The sequence below is a fragment of the Nyctereutes procyonoides genome, unplaced genomic scaffold (genome assembly GCF_905146905.1).
Source record: "Nyctereutes procyonoides isolate TBG_1078 unplaced genomic scaffold, NYPRO_anot_genome, whole genome shotgun sequence".
Lineage (NCBI taxonomy): Eukaryota > Metazoa > Chordata > Mammalia > Carnivora > Canidae > Nyctereutes > Nyctereutes procyonoides.
In genome coordinates this window covers 13,285,789-13,300,515 of record NW_026575020.1, presented here as the reverse complement: position 1 = coordinate 13,300,515, position 14,727 = coordinate 13,285,789, and the positions used below count along the sequence as shown (strand labels likewise).

At 39.3% G+C, this 14,727-nt stretch overlaps 1 protein-coding gene across 1 annotated transcript in view; it reads right to left on the bottom strand.

Annotated features, from left to right (window-relative positions):
- The window catches only part of ANKFN1 (ankyrin repeat and fibronectin type III domain containing 1), a 133,719-nt gene that overhangs the window by 17,984 nt on the left and 101,008 nt on the right, over positions 1–14,727 (bottom strand). Inside the window, exons 14-15 of the mRNA XM_055334416.1 lie at positions 14,221–14,389; positions 4,757–4,923 (exon numbers count right to left, since the gene is read on the bottom strand). Of these exons, the coding sequence (XP_055190391.1) occupies positions 4,757–4,923; positions 14,221–14,389 (336 nt within the window). The remainder of the gene's footprint in view (positions 1–4,756; positions 4,924–14,220; positions 14,390–14,727) is intronic.

Here is a 14,727-nt window from a genome sequence, read left to right as displayed (position 1 = left end):
CCTTTCAGCTCTGACACTTCATGGTTTATTTCTGAAGAACATTTGGAAAGTTGGTGGCACTCAGCTTCTAGGTAGAAGTTGTTCATTGTATGAATACTGCAAGGTTAAGATTTGATTATAGAAGTTTTAAAGATAAAGGACTTCCCAGTGTTCTATTTTGTTTTCAAAGTACCTTCTTAAGGCCTTACCTGTACTTAAATAATAGTCTTTAATGAATATTCACAAACCAGGTACGCCCAACACACATAGAGTAGAGTCTGAAACTGACAGTATGCCATGTTTAGAGTGACAGGCAAGCTAGAGTGAACTACTGTGGTCAAGAGCCATTTTCCATTGCTTTCTAGTTCTGGGTTTGGCAGAGTATTCAGGGCTGGTAATGAAAGCATCTCAGTGAGCTTTAGCCTTTATTGGCCGTGAGTTGGGCAAGAGGATCTCAGTGAACAGGTTGTGAGGATGCAGTGAGCATTGTAGAGGGAGAGATCTAAAGTTCAAGGGGTAAAGCCAAAGTGCGAATCTGAGAGGAGACTCAGGCAAATTTTCTTGATGGGATTGTTGCTCTCTCAGCTGGCTTTTACTGGTCCTACCTCATGTAGTACTCTTGTCTCGAAGTTATTTTAAAGGCAGTGTGGACAAAGTTATTTAAAATGACTGTGGACAGTTTTTAGGGTGACTAATTCTCTAGATCTCTACCATCCAAGAGTTATTATGGGTATTAATGTGAGTAGATGAGTGCACTGTATAAGAGAGGCAGAGGAAGATTGGCAGACAGAAGAGAAGGAGGCGATGTGACCACAGAGGCAGAGACTGAAGTGATGTGGCTACAAGTCAAGGAATGCCAATAGCCACCAGAAACTGGCAGAACCAGAGAGCAGATTCTCCCCTGGAGCCTCCAGAGGGAGTATGGCCTGACCCAACACCTTGATTTCAGATTTTCAGTCCCCAGAACTGTGAAAGAATACATTTCTGTTGTTTTAAGTCACCCAGTTTGTGGTAATTTGTTTCAGCAGTCATAAGAAACTGATACAATTATTAATAATAATATACATACTCTCTTTGGATAAGATTATTTCAGCTTTACTGCTAAGGATGGATAGTGAGATTTAGTGTATATATTTTTAAATTATTTGTATAAACAGTGTTTACTTATTTTTTCTTAGTGATGAAGTGAAGTATTAGCTGAATAAAAATTTAAAACATTTGTACAGTGAGGCCTGTGGACTGAGTTTAACAGACTTAGCTAAGTAGCCCTTAAAGAAGTACAATTTTCACCCATTTTACCTTATACTGTTGATCTAAAAATAACTGACAACATAATCCCCCTGATTTTAAGGTCGAAATTCAGCTTCTAAAGACTTGCTGACACGTTTTTAAAAAGAAAGACCATGAACTCCCTAGGTCTCTTGGTTAAAAGTTCTGCATCCATTTCTCACCCTACCCTTTAAAATTTTTGGTTTTCATCCCATAAATTACACCCTTTCTCTGTACTCAGGCAAGATAATATTTTTATTAAAATGTAAAGGTGATTGGTTTTCTCACAGCACAGTTACAAGGTGCTTGAGGGGATGATAGATTGGCTATATTTAATGAGCTGTGTTTCTATTACAGCTTAGGAGCATTTGAAGCATTACAGTATATAAATTATAGCCTAATTGCCCTTTAGGCTTTAGCAGCTCAAAATATGCCAAGCTCCAAGTCTCTACACTTTGACATTTCTGCTGTGTGTGCTGTCTATAAAACTTGTATACCTTATCTATGATTTTCTGCACCTCCCTGGTCCAGGCCCTCCCCTTTTCTGGCTGCACTCCTTGGCTTCTTTTCCTCACTGTATTTACATAGACTCCCTTACTCTTTACAATGTTTGGTTTGTGTAGTGACTTCAACACTGTCTTAGATCTGGAATCATACAAATGCTCTCATGGCTGGCAGTTGCCTCTGCAGGTTATGGTGTGTGGTGGGCTGAGCTGTGAATGCCAATGGGTGAGTGGCTGCAGCTGGTTTTCATTCTGAGTGAGAGAGATTGAGAAGCCCAACATAGATAAGAGGAGAGATGATACTGCATTATCTCTAGTCAGTGAAGTTATCATGTCGATGGAGCAAAGCAGTTCACTGAAGGCTGTGGGTACAGGGAAACCATCAGGGTTTACCCTGGCCAAGAAGTGATTTTTTGAACCCTTTGGGAATTGGCTTTTATCCAAGTCTACATGTACCTGGCTGGAGAGTATGTAGAGGGGGCTCTCAAGTTACCTGCTTTGGGAGACCAGAGCAGGCTGGAACTTTGAGGAATTGCTAGCCTGACTTGCCTTTATCCATCCCACTTAATGGTGTGAAGAAAGGGAAAAGAGAAAAAGGCAGTGGAGCCCTAGGCTAGGGGGCAAGGAGTAAGAATGGGAGTAAGGGAGTAAGAACAGAGCTAGGAATTCTGAGGAGTCTGAGACTGAAAGACTGAAAAAAGTTAGCTTCTTTGTTGGGTGAACATACTGGATTCAGGGGAAGGCATAAGTGGAATAAAGCAAAAACAGAACCTAAGGCATGGGTAGAGAAGTGCTTCTCTAAAAGTATTTATGGATGTTAAAGATGTTGTGAAATATTAGAGGCAACCAGGTCCTTCAAAGTCATCTAGTCCAACCCTTTCATTTTATATATGAGAAAATTGGAGCCCTGGACATCAAATGAATTGTCCATTACTCCAAGGTCTATTGGTAAAACTCAGGACTAAAAATGTATGCTAATTGATTTGTGGTCATTCTTCTTTTTCTAATGCTCCACTGCCCATTATATTGGGTTCAAAAGATAAGCCAATCTTTCAAATTCTCATGCCTCATTCTTCCCTTTCTTACCCCTTCCTCACATTGATGTTCCACTTTTACTGGAAATGAAATAAATGCCGTAAATGTCTGAATTTTTAGATACCACATTCTCAGGTCAAGAGAGCAAGTAATTTCTTAAAAGTCTTATTTTTTTAGCCTGAGGGGTCATCTAAGATATCTCATTTACAGAATGGGAGAAATAGGATAATATTTGTCTGCTTACCACTTTGCAAGTATATTATAATATCTTCTTCCTGAGTAAAGAGTAAATTCCAAATATTGCATACCCATGTTTCAGAGCATTTTTCCTTCTTGTTAATGAATGAATAAATGAATATTAAATTTATTGCATACTTACTATGCACAGGCAGTGTGCTTGGTGCTTTACATGCGTTATCATGTTGAATTCTCAGTAACACTATGAGCTAGTATTATTACTACCTTCCTTATTTTACGGATCAGAAGGTTGGGATTTAGAGAAATTTATTTGCTCGAAGCTCACAGCATTCCTTGCCTAGGTAATTTTAATAGCTTCATATTTAATTTCCTGCTTTTGGTCTTCTTAAATCTGAGAATGATATACAAATTTTCTAGTGAACACAGCCAGTGAGAATGAGTGCTTACTATAAACAGCCAGTATGGCTATACCACTGCAAAGGACTATTCCCCAGCTTGAATTTATGCTAAATAGCTATGAGGGCCTATAACTTACTTTCTTCAAGACTTTGGCAAGGTAGGTCCCTGTTGCCTACACACTGAAGTACAAAGTTCTTACCGTAGCCTTTAATAAAGCCCATGTGATCTGATCTCATTGCTCTTTCATTCTTGCCTACTTTCTCACTACATTCACTTAATTTATGCTCCAACCAAGTTTGACTACTCATCATTCCCCAAGTACTGACTGTTTTTCTGCTCTTTCTGCCTTAACTTTTTATGCTTTTTCTTTGAATGCCTCTCAATTTACTTCTCCTTACTAATATAGTCTAACCTATCCCTCTAGACTGAGCTTAGATATCAGTTACATCCTCTATGGCAACTTTTCTTAATACCCACAAATGTAAGTAAACTTTTACTTCTTTGTATTGACAAAATTTTTTTTGGCACCTAACTCATTTTACAAATAGTATTTATACACATTTTTTGCCTATCCTACTGGATTTTAAACTCTTTCTGGTCAGAGACTGTCTGTAATTCAACTTTGTTTTTCTTGCAGTGCCTGACATCTGGATGTTCATCAAATGTTTACCAAATTGAACTGAATATGTATAACATAGTGAAATTTATCATGGGCTATTGCTATTAAACTCATTTTGTGAGTTGGGTAATATAGCCAGAAAGATCATAAGATTTGTCCAAGGGACTTAGAGGCAATTTCAGGTGAGATCCAAATTGTTTTGATGACTAGTCAGTGCCCTGTCACAAGAACCTGAGGTATCATCTTAAGGCTTTTCTAGATAAGACCCTAGATTGTGAACACATTTTCTAGTCCCTGTGGCCACAGACTAAAGTGTCAGCTCTGCCAGAAAAGAGTCTGAAGCATGAGGAATCTTAGGATTTGAGTTAACATAAACTGGTGGGTCCTCATCTTCTCTTTTTATCCTAAGATATTAAGTTAATTAATACAATTTTCTTTCTATTAGAATTATCAGCGGGCTATCAGGTTATAATAATACTCTGATTACTACTTTTTCTGGCAGTGATTTTTCTCTTCAATATGGGAAGCTACTGCTGCCTACCATAGTGACTAATGCAGGTCTTAGTAATGCTGTGATTGATATGTAGGTTTATCTTAAGCCTTTGTTTAAAAACTTGTGTTCTCCTGAACTCCACATTTTAACCTAATCCAGGCTACTTGCATACTGTGGTCTTTAAATAAACCCAGATTGTTGTTCTTTCTCATGCTTGTTTCTCTACCCCTTCTTCCTTCTCCAGATGAAACAGACTATTACCTGAATGAAATCTAAAACTTGCTGGTGTCTTTGTTTGGCAGCTGCAACCTCGCTGTCTGAGATCGCTTCCCTCAGGGACTGTTGGGTATTCAGAGAATCCAGCTCCACAACAGCAGAAAGGCGGCAATACAGACTAATAAATTTCTCTCTGTAGCTGCAAAAATGAACTGGAAAATGGACAAGCAAAATAAAACATGTTAAGATCTGGTATCAAAATAGAGAAATTCATACCTCAGAGAAAACAAGTTGAATGAAAACATGATTTATTAATCCTATCAGTGGAAAATATTAAGCCATAAATAAATTATAAATGTGCTCTTTAGGGGCCAGTTGTCTGGCTTTAGTCAGACAGTATTCCCTTTTAAGGTTTACCAAGTCCTGGTAAGGTATGGGGAAGTGGGCTTGGCTCAAGCTGCAGTTTCTGTTCAGCTCCTAAAGTTGAGACTGAGTGTGTGTGTATCCTGAGAAAATAAGTGTGCTTATCACTTTAAAGAAGAAAAAAGTCAAGTAGCAATTTGAAACCTAGCTCTGATTTTCATGTCTGATTTCTAGTGTGTATCTTAAGTGTTTCTTTTCAAGGCCAAAGGCCCAGAAGATACGAGACATACTTTTCTCTGGATGTCTTTTCCTCTGGATGGAAAACTTCCCTCAGGACCTGGTAGGATGGGTTTTGATCCTTGTCCTGCCTCTGCTCCTCAGCTGCTCAGCTGCTCTAGAGGGATGGTGGATCTGATACCTTGACAGATAATTTTTTGTCTTCATCAGACTTAGCCCTTCTGCCCTCAAAAGATGATGGGCTGGAGGCCAGAGGGAACAGTCTAACCTCCATCTCCATCATGAAGGGGGAGAGAGGGGTGTGGGACTAAGCCTCCATGCAGGTACTCTGAGGTGATCAGATTTCCTGTAATTCTCTATCTGGCTCTGATCATATAACATCAGATTCCAGTGAGATGAGGAAAGCATCCTGAATCAGACTACTGTAGTACCAGTCTCTTGAATTTGCAGACTCACTTTCCAGGAACCTCATTTACTCTGGGTGTCTCGGACTGTACCAGTGTGTCCCATGCTTTGGAAACAGGGCTGTTATAACTCCACAAATCTGTGGAAACATTTTTATTCTGGCTTCTTTAGTGAAAAATTCTAGGGAGAATATCTAATTACTGCCCTCGGGCCTCTTTGATACTGATTCCTGAGACCCAGACCTGGCCGTTTAGGAAGCTAAAACCACACTGCCTTAAAATGGGGCATCTTGTTATCTACATCTCAGTAAGGAAGCCCCACTTCTCTGCATATTGAGAAGTTTCTGGGCACCCTGCAGTTCCAATCTTACCACTGCCTAGTTCCTTGCTTGATTTCCTCCTAAGGTGAATCTTTGGTGTGTGTGTGTGTGTGGGGGGGTAACCTGCTCTGTTTGTGTTTCCTCATATGGAAGTGGAAGAGAAGAGTGAGGTGAGGGCTTCTGTGGCTCATCCTTGTTCCAGTTGTACACCATTTCAAGGAGGTGTTTCTCAATTCTAGGATTGATTTTTCTCTCTGGTGTCAGATCCTTTCTTCCCACTTCTACTCTAGCACTTCTTTGCCTGACACGCAGAAGAAGTGATTTCATATAGCCTCTCAGTAAACAACAAACTATTAAGTGCCTCCCAAACCATCTACTTTGTATGCTGTTTTCCTGCTTAAAGACCTCTACAAAACTTCTTGACTTCAGGACAAAGTCAAACCTCTTATCACCATAAAGAAAGTGTCTTGTGATTTAGAATTTGAATATATCTTCAATCATATCATCCATCATGCAACCACCCTTCACCCTCCACTCAAATTAATCCTAAGCTGTGGTCAGGCTGAACTTATTACAAGTCGTGTTACACTTTCATGCCTTTACACCTGCCTTTTTCTTGTCCTCAAACACCCTTCTCTACCAATATCTTCAGGTCCACCAATGTCTTCAGGTTAGCTTCTTTTGATACTTGAAGATTCAGCTTAACTGCTGCTTTCTCAGTGAAATCTTCACTGACACCTCTTCCTCTGCAGGCAGAATTAGTTTCTCTCTATTTTGTGCTCCCAGAGCACTTGTTTCTAAATGTATAAGGACACTTAACTCTGCTTTATTATAATTATGAGTTTGTTTGACTACCTTAGTATTAGGCTGTGATTTCTCTAAGGGCAAGAACCATGTCTCCTATTTTTATTTCCTAAAAACCTGGATCATTATAGCTTCTCAGTTAATGTTTATTGACCAAACAAACAAACAAAAATGCATGCCCTGGTCTGAAGAGGGCAGATCCTTCTTCAAAGTCTCCTCTTTCCCTTCGTTCTCTCTTTTCTCTCTGTGCTCTTGATTTTCCTGTTTTGAAAGGTGTATTTCAGGTCTGTGATATTTACTGGCAGCTCTACAGGAAAGAGTCACCATTACTTTGTAGCTTACTCTTGACCCTTGTAACTCCCTGAATGTGTCTTTATGCCTTTCAAGGAGGGATTATATCCTGTTAGCACTTGACAGATGTCCTCTCTTGGCTGGAGAGTGAGGAGAGTGAAGTGTCTTACAGTCTGCCTTTACAAACCAAGTTGAGGGAAAAGAAAGAAAGAACGAAAGAGAGAAAAGAAAAAAATTAGCCTTTTTATTTCTTTCTAAAATATGAAGAGAGATTAGGAAGAGGCACTAAAGAGTTTCTTAAAAAGAAACTCTATCATTCCCATCTGAATTCTAAAACGCCTGGGTGTCCACAACTTTCTCTTGTTGTGTCTCCTTGTGGTAGGAGCCTTGGATCAGTGGGTGGTCTCACAGCGCCCACACCCCCCCGTGCCACTCACCACAGTGAGCTAGAAGGACCTTTCAACTACAGCGCTTCACTTTCCCATGCTAGTGGTTTTTATCCAGAGCCTTTAATGTTACTTTAACAAATGTTACTTTAACATAGTCTTTTGTGGTTTAGCAATGATACATTTGGTAGCCATCACAGAGGAGGGGAGGATAGACTGGAAGCTTCTAATTTTTTTCTAATGTGAATCACATGCATTTAACAGACAAAATGGTATAAGGGTACAACAATGCATTATCTGAACCACATGATTTGTTAGTAATTTACATACTAAGGCTAATTTTCTGCAGTGTTTTTTCATCCCTCTTTTTTCAATATAAGATAGTGACAGACTGAAATGCATTTGGCCAACACTAGAAATTGGATTAGGAGTAGAGTAGAGTAGAAAGTATTTGGGTTTAGGTCAGACAGAATTGGGTTTGAATCATAGTTCTGCCAGTTACTACCTGTGTGGCACTGGGCATATAACCTCTGGGACCTCAATTTTCCCACATCTAAAATGAATAGTAATGCCTATTTAGGATTAAATCATATATATACAGTGCCCAGCACAGCATGTAGCCTCTATCAGAAACAAAATACCATTTTTTTTTCACACCCTTACTCCAATCCCTCAAAAAGAATGAGGCATTTAGAGTTAGGAAATTGGAACAGGGTTGAGATTAGAGTATTCATACTAAGGTCTTTAACTCAATAAAATCCTAATCAGTCTGGGTCATGGAGCCTAGTTTGAAAGCTAAAAATATCAATAAGGTCACCCCCTGTGGCCAGTTTGGTGGCAGGATTCTTTGCTAGTGTGTCAGAAAGAACCTGGGCAAAAGATGCCCCTCTAAAGATTCCTGGTAGTGAATGAGTTGACAGTTGGAATTCAGGAGTGGTATCCTAAATCATGAAAAATGGGCCTGAGGAATGAGAGTTGAGACTGTGCCATTTCTTGTAAGCCTGTGGCCTGGATTCCATTAGGCTCAATGCCTGGATATCCCACAGGCACCTCAAAACTCATCATTTGTCAAACTGAACTCATCATCTCTCCCCTCCCCCAAACCTGTTCCTCCCCTCATCCTTCCTCTTTTGGTAGATGGCAACATTATCCATCTCAGCACCCTATTCAGACTGTCTGGCTCCTCCTCCTTGCTCTTCAACCACATTAAATCCATTACAAAGTCGTATTGATTTTAACTCCTCAGTTGCTCTTGCCTATGCTTTCTCTTCTACACCCCTATGGTGCCAGTCTTGGATCCAATTCTTATCATCTTCTCTTTTCTGTCGCTTTTCTCAGATACCTTAAGCATCTGTAACAATGAGCTACTATGAGCATACTTAATTGGGCTGCAGTTCCTCAGGTCTCCAAGCCTTTGTGCATGCTGTTCCTTCGCTTAAAGTGATTTTCCTTTTTAGCTCTGTCTTTTCTTTCCTTTTCTGAAAGTTTCTAATCAAGATCTAGCCCCAGTATTATCTCTTTAAGGAAGGGTTGGGTGTCTTTCCTTTGAAATTCAACAGCCTACCTATTACAGCAAGGCTTTCATTATATTGAGACTTTTGGTATAGATTTCTATATCCTCTGCTGGATTCTAGGCTTCTGGTGGGCAGATTTTGTCTTCTTAACATCTGTATGTCCAGCCCTAGCACAGTACTTGGCATACAGTGGCAATTCAGCAAATGTTTGTTGAATGAAATATGCAGCCAAGTGCTTAAGTATAAAATATATACCAGGCTTCAAACTGTTTTTAAAAAATCCCCCAGTTTTAAAATCTTTCTCCAATCACTATGAAACATAGAGCCAAGGAAATCAGTAGAATCAACTTTTCTTATCATAGGCCTACTGTCAACTGTTACTGCCCTTAGGATCAGGACAGGGCAGCCCCTTAGTGCAGGCTAGGCAAATCCTCAAGAGGCCGTATCACTGGACATAGTTTCTAAAGGCTCATGATACTTTTCTTTTTGTTTCTGGGAACAGTTTAAATAGTGACCCTTGTCGGTCCCCAGGCACATGCTTGATTACTGCAGTGGAATACTGTCCTGCTCCTATCAAAAGGATGGGGTAGGGGGAGTATTGGCCCTCAGGCTATGAAGGGGGAGTGGGTTTGAAATTGCACCACTTTGCCTCAACTCAACCCTGCTCATGGAGATCTCACATCTATATTGTAGTCCTCTCCCCTGTAAGTAATCCTGTGAGGGAATAGCCTGTGGGTTTGCCCCAGCCTACTCTTTACTCCAGGAGATAGAGGGCTAAGCTCCTTTATCATTTTGTCCTTGCTAGATCTATTTAGTACTAGAATAGGCACAGATGCAGTTTTCCATCACTAGTTAGCAAGTTATTTATGATCACTCAGGCCACTGGCAGGAACATGGTCAGTTTGCCAAGTCTCAAATCCTTTCATTAGGATGGGGATGACTTGTACAAGTCAAATCGAAATATACTGTAAACTTTTTATAATTTACATGTTCCCATAATTTGGACCTTTTCAAGTTTCATGAAAATTCCTGTGTTCTTATGATTTTCTAAGTTGTGATTGAATTTCCAGTAATGTTTTCTTTCTCAGAAATGCTTAGGGTATCTGTTGGCCTTTTAATATGGACCTGTCTATGGAAGACAGAAGTCCCTAGTTACAAAAACTAGTAAAAATTGCTTAGCATCTTTCTTGAGGGGCTTAGACCCACTATAGTAAGCTCTTTGAAGTTCCTATGGAAATTGTTATTAAATGCTTAGTGAGCTGAAGCCTAATGGAAGAAGTATAATCATCAGTATGATAGTCTGCTTCTTGGAAAAAGCTCTGATTGCTTATGGATAAGGTAGAGTCTGTTATGATTCTTACTAAGGCCCAGCAGTATTTTAAAAATTGTTGCTGGTGGTGCTGAACTATAATAAATATTGTACTAGAGTGTACTAATTTCCTCCTACTGGTAACATTTCCTCCTGATCTCTAGAAAGACTAATAGAATTGTGTATGTCAGTGGAACCAAGTCCAATCAGGTGATCTTTTCTGAAACCTTAACATGGTTCTGATTAATCAGTTGGATCACCTGTAATATGGTAATGAAGGAGAATCAGAATATAAATGTATATTTTATTCTAGGAAAAAACATCTTAAGGTCAGAAACTATTAAGACCTAGGCTTTGCTATGGGTTGACTTTCATAGATGAAGGATAGTATCTGACAGTCTTATATTGCTTTTAATATTAAGAAGAGTTAAGACAGGTCAAAGAGACAGGCACTGTTGGATTCTATTACTATGATAACTACTACATCTCTAGTTTTTTAAGTTCCTAAAATGTCTTTTTCTCTGTGTTCTAGGCAGTACTACTTCAAATGTGGTCCATGGATTGACAGCACAGTATCAGCTGAGAGCTAAGCAAATTCTCCAGGCCCTATCCCAGACCTGCTGACTCAGCATCTCTGGGGTGGGGCTCCAGAGTCTCTTTTTAGCATGCTCTCCAAGTGATTCTTAATGCACATTAAAGTTTGGGAAGCAGTGTTCTAGGGCATCGTCTCATCTCCTAAAATGTATTTTCTTAGTTTTTTAGTAAGTGCCACATCAAAAATGCTTCCAGTTATGGTCAAGTGAATTTTGAAAATGCTGGGTTATATAAAGTTAAACTTCTTAGTTTTTATTTTTTTTGTGTGTGTGTGTGTGGGGGGGGTACCAGATTTTGCAGATCTTAATATGTTACTCTGCTGCTCAAAATTTTCTTTTGGACTCCCAACATGCTTAAAGTAAAATCCAGAGTCCTTATATTGGCCTGTGAGGCCCTACATGATCTGGCCATTGACTCTGATCTCATTTCTTATCTTTGTTGCTCTTGCTTACTACACTTCACCTACACTGGTCTTTTAACCAAGCACACTCTTGCTTTAAAGCTTTTGCACTTGTCATTCTCACTGCATGGAAATCTCAAGTCTCTGCTGACATGTTTATTCTTTAGAGAGACCTTCCCAGGTCATCCTATATAAAATTGCAGCTCCTGTTACTTCACTTCACTCCTGTTACTTCACTAATTTATTTTTCATCACAGTCTTCACTACTGTCTGACACTCAACAGTATTTTTTGTTGATTATTTTACTGTCTCCCCACCTAAGAATATAAGCTTCGTGAGGAGTTCGTACATTACAGATTCTTTAGTACCTAGACTAGTGACCGACATATAATAGGTTACTTAATAAATATTTATTGAATTAATGAACAAATGAGTGGAGGGAGGAATTGTAGATAGAGAGTAACAACAGTAAGACAAAGTATGGCTACCCAGGAAAAGTTCATGAGCCTCCCAGAAAGCAGGATAGAGAGGACACTTGTAAAGCTTGGTTTTCCAGGGCCTTTGGAGTCCTACACTATCATGATTGATCCCAAATCATTGATTGTTACCATGAAGACCACTGAGACATGGAGAAATGAACTTCATGTATTTTTGTCTGTAATCATGGAACAGTAATGACCATTTCACACAGAATGGACTCCTGGGTAGCTCTCTCTAATGAAGTATTTTCCTTAATTCTTTTCCCTGTCAGTTATCTACCCTTGGGAAATCATTCACTTTCATGGCTTCAGCTCTTATTAAGGGATATTGACTAAATTTCTGTGTTTAGTACCCAACTTTCTTTCCTGTATTTCTACTGCCAAATGGACATGTCAGCTTGGATGTTGAATTTTCACCTTTAGCTTCAAGATAGAACTAAAAGTATCATTTTCTTCCCTAAGCCATATTCCTTTGTGATTTCCTTATTTTTGGAAATGGCAGCAATACCCTCATAGTCTTTGAGGCTGAAAACCATAGGAGTACTGTAGATGTGTCTAGACTTTACCTTTTCTCATTCAAGTAGTTGCTTAATCTTGCATATTACTCCCAATGTTCCTTACATCTGTTTGGAGGGTTTTGTTTCTGCCCTAATACCGGTCTATTATAATAACCCCTGAACCATGCTCTCAATCCATCTTAAATAGATTCCTCAGACTGACTTTTAAGATACTGCCCACTATGGCCATGACTTGTCCATACCCTTTTTGGTCCACTATTTCCTCTATCATTTCTCAGATCTAGCCAAACTGTACCACTTGTTCTTTTCCTGATTCTTTCTGAGATCTCCTGTTCCATGTCTTTGCTCATTCTGCTCCCCCTGACAAGAAAGCTTTTCTTATCATTCATGTTTATTAACATCTTGTCCATTCTTTAACATCCACATCAAATACCCTTTCCTTCAAGGTGGCTTTCTGGAATCTTCTTTGAGAAAAATGTGTTTCCTTTTCTTTTTTCAATATCACTTAATACTTTGATTTTGGCAAAAAAACTACCTCATTTAATAATTTGCATCCTTATTTTACTCCTGCCACTATACTGAAAGCCCCTTACAAGCAGAGCCTTTTGTCTTACTTATCTCTGAATCTCCACAGTAGATATCTGATATATATTTGTTGACTTTAAATGAAATACCATGACCCAAACTATATTTTGTAATAGCCATGCAGTCATACCCATGGACTAATAATGTTTTTTGGATGAGGAACTCATTGGATGGGGTCATATTCACATCCAGGCCTCTTGGGAGTGGTATGGCCAAGGTTATTAATCATTTGACACAGAAAAGGTGCACAAAGGTTAAGTGATTGCCAGTGTGACACAATAGGGGACCCAGGACTCTCAAGACCTAGTCTGCAGGTCTGATTCAGGCTTCTCTTAATAACTCTTCCTCTTTTGGAAAATAATAATTGGTATTCTTTGCTTTTTGGCATCTGACCTGCTCGGAGCAAGGGAAACTGAAAGGCTTAATCCATTTATCCTCAAGGGATAAATTCAGATTCAGATGCCCAGGTCTCAAAATGGCATTTGCCGTGTCTGCTTCTAAATCTGGTGGCTGGGGAGCAATCCAAAGAGACTCTGCCTTCATTCCATCCAGCACTCACCCTCCCACAAATCCTACAATTCATTTGAACTCTTGCTAATTGCCTCTTATTGGCCTGTTATAAGACGAAGCATGGGGAAGAGACAAAGCTTCCCTATTCACATTCTCAGTGGGCAGCAGGGGTCTCTGCAGAAATAGAGAAACTGGGGCCCAGGCTATTCATTTTTGAAAGCCAGGACAAGATCTTCCACCATTCAGAATTCCACATTATAATCACAATATTGCATCCTGGGAGACCCTGTCAATTTTCTCAAATGGTCTGCTAGAAATTTAGAGCCTATTTAATATTAGAGTATTTTATAAATCACTACTCATTGACTTTTTTCCCCCCATAGTGATACATACTTTACATTTTAATTTCACTATTTTTTTTCCCATTTGGAGGTGAGAGAGAGAAAAAAGAAAGAGAAGGAAGGGGCAGTGCTTTTCATGAAAACATCAGTTCTTGTATTTATGTTTTAAGAAAGCAAAGAGAAGGCAAGAACTGCAGCCTGATAACTGAACACTCTGTTTAGAATTCCCTCCTCTCCATTGGACCTTAGCTAGGTTTCAATAATTATTGCTCAGGCACATAGTCTTGGAGCTTTGCTTTCTCTCGGACTTGTACACAGTTCTAGGAAGGGTTGTTGCCAAAGCCATCATGTGATTTATTGACCCTCCACTGGGACAAGGGGGAACAGATATAACTTTGTGATTTTATTATAAGGAGGCTGGGTTAATATTTCTAGGTGAAACAAGCTACTATACCAAGTTCAAACATCTGAAGAGGGAGGTTAAGAAACCCTGAGTGTGGGGTGTAAGGATTATTCTGTCCTGGGGCTGTACAGACGTCGTCTGAGGCAGGGAGCAGGAGAAGAAAGGACACATTGTGACCCATTTCCAACACCTCCTGTGTGTAGAGGCGGAAGTTCCTTGCCTGCAGAGGGACACGCGCGGAGGAAAAATAGGAGAGTTACAACATGGCACTTACATAAACAACACCAAACTGGCATAAAACATCTAACAAAATTACACGACTTCAAGCTTGGAATTTTTATACAACATAAATATTAGGGTTCAGTCCATTTAATAATGCTATATAAAATCAAGATTTAAGGCAGTAATGTTCCACATAAACTCTGAAAACAACATTTATGCTTCTTATAAAAGCAGAAAATGATTGCATTCTGTGGGTTTTTCAAAATGATGAATATAATTACATGAAGCAACAAAAATGGATTGAATTAAAAATCTACTAGTTTCAATTTAAGTTGG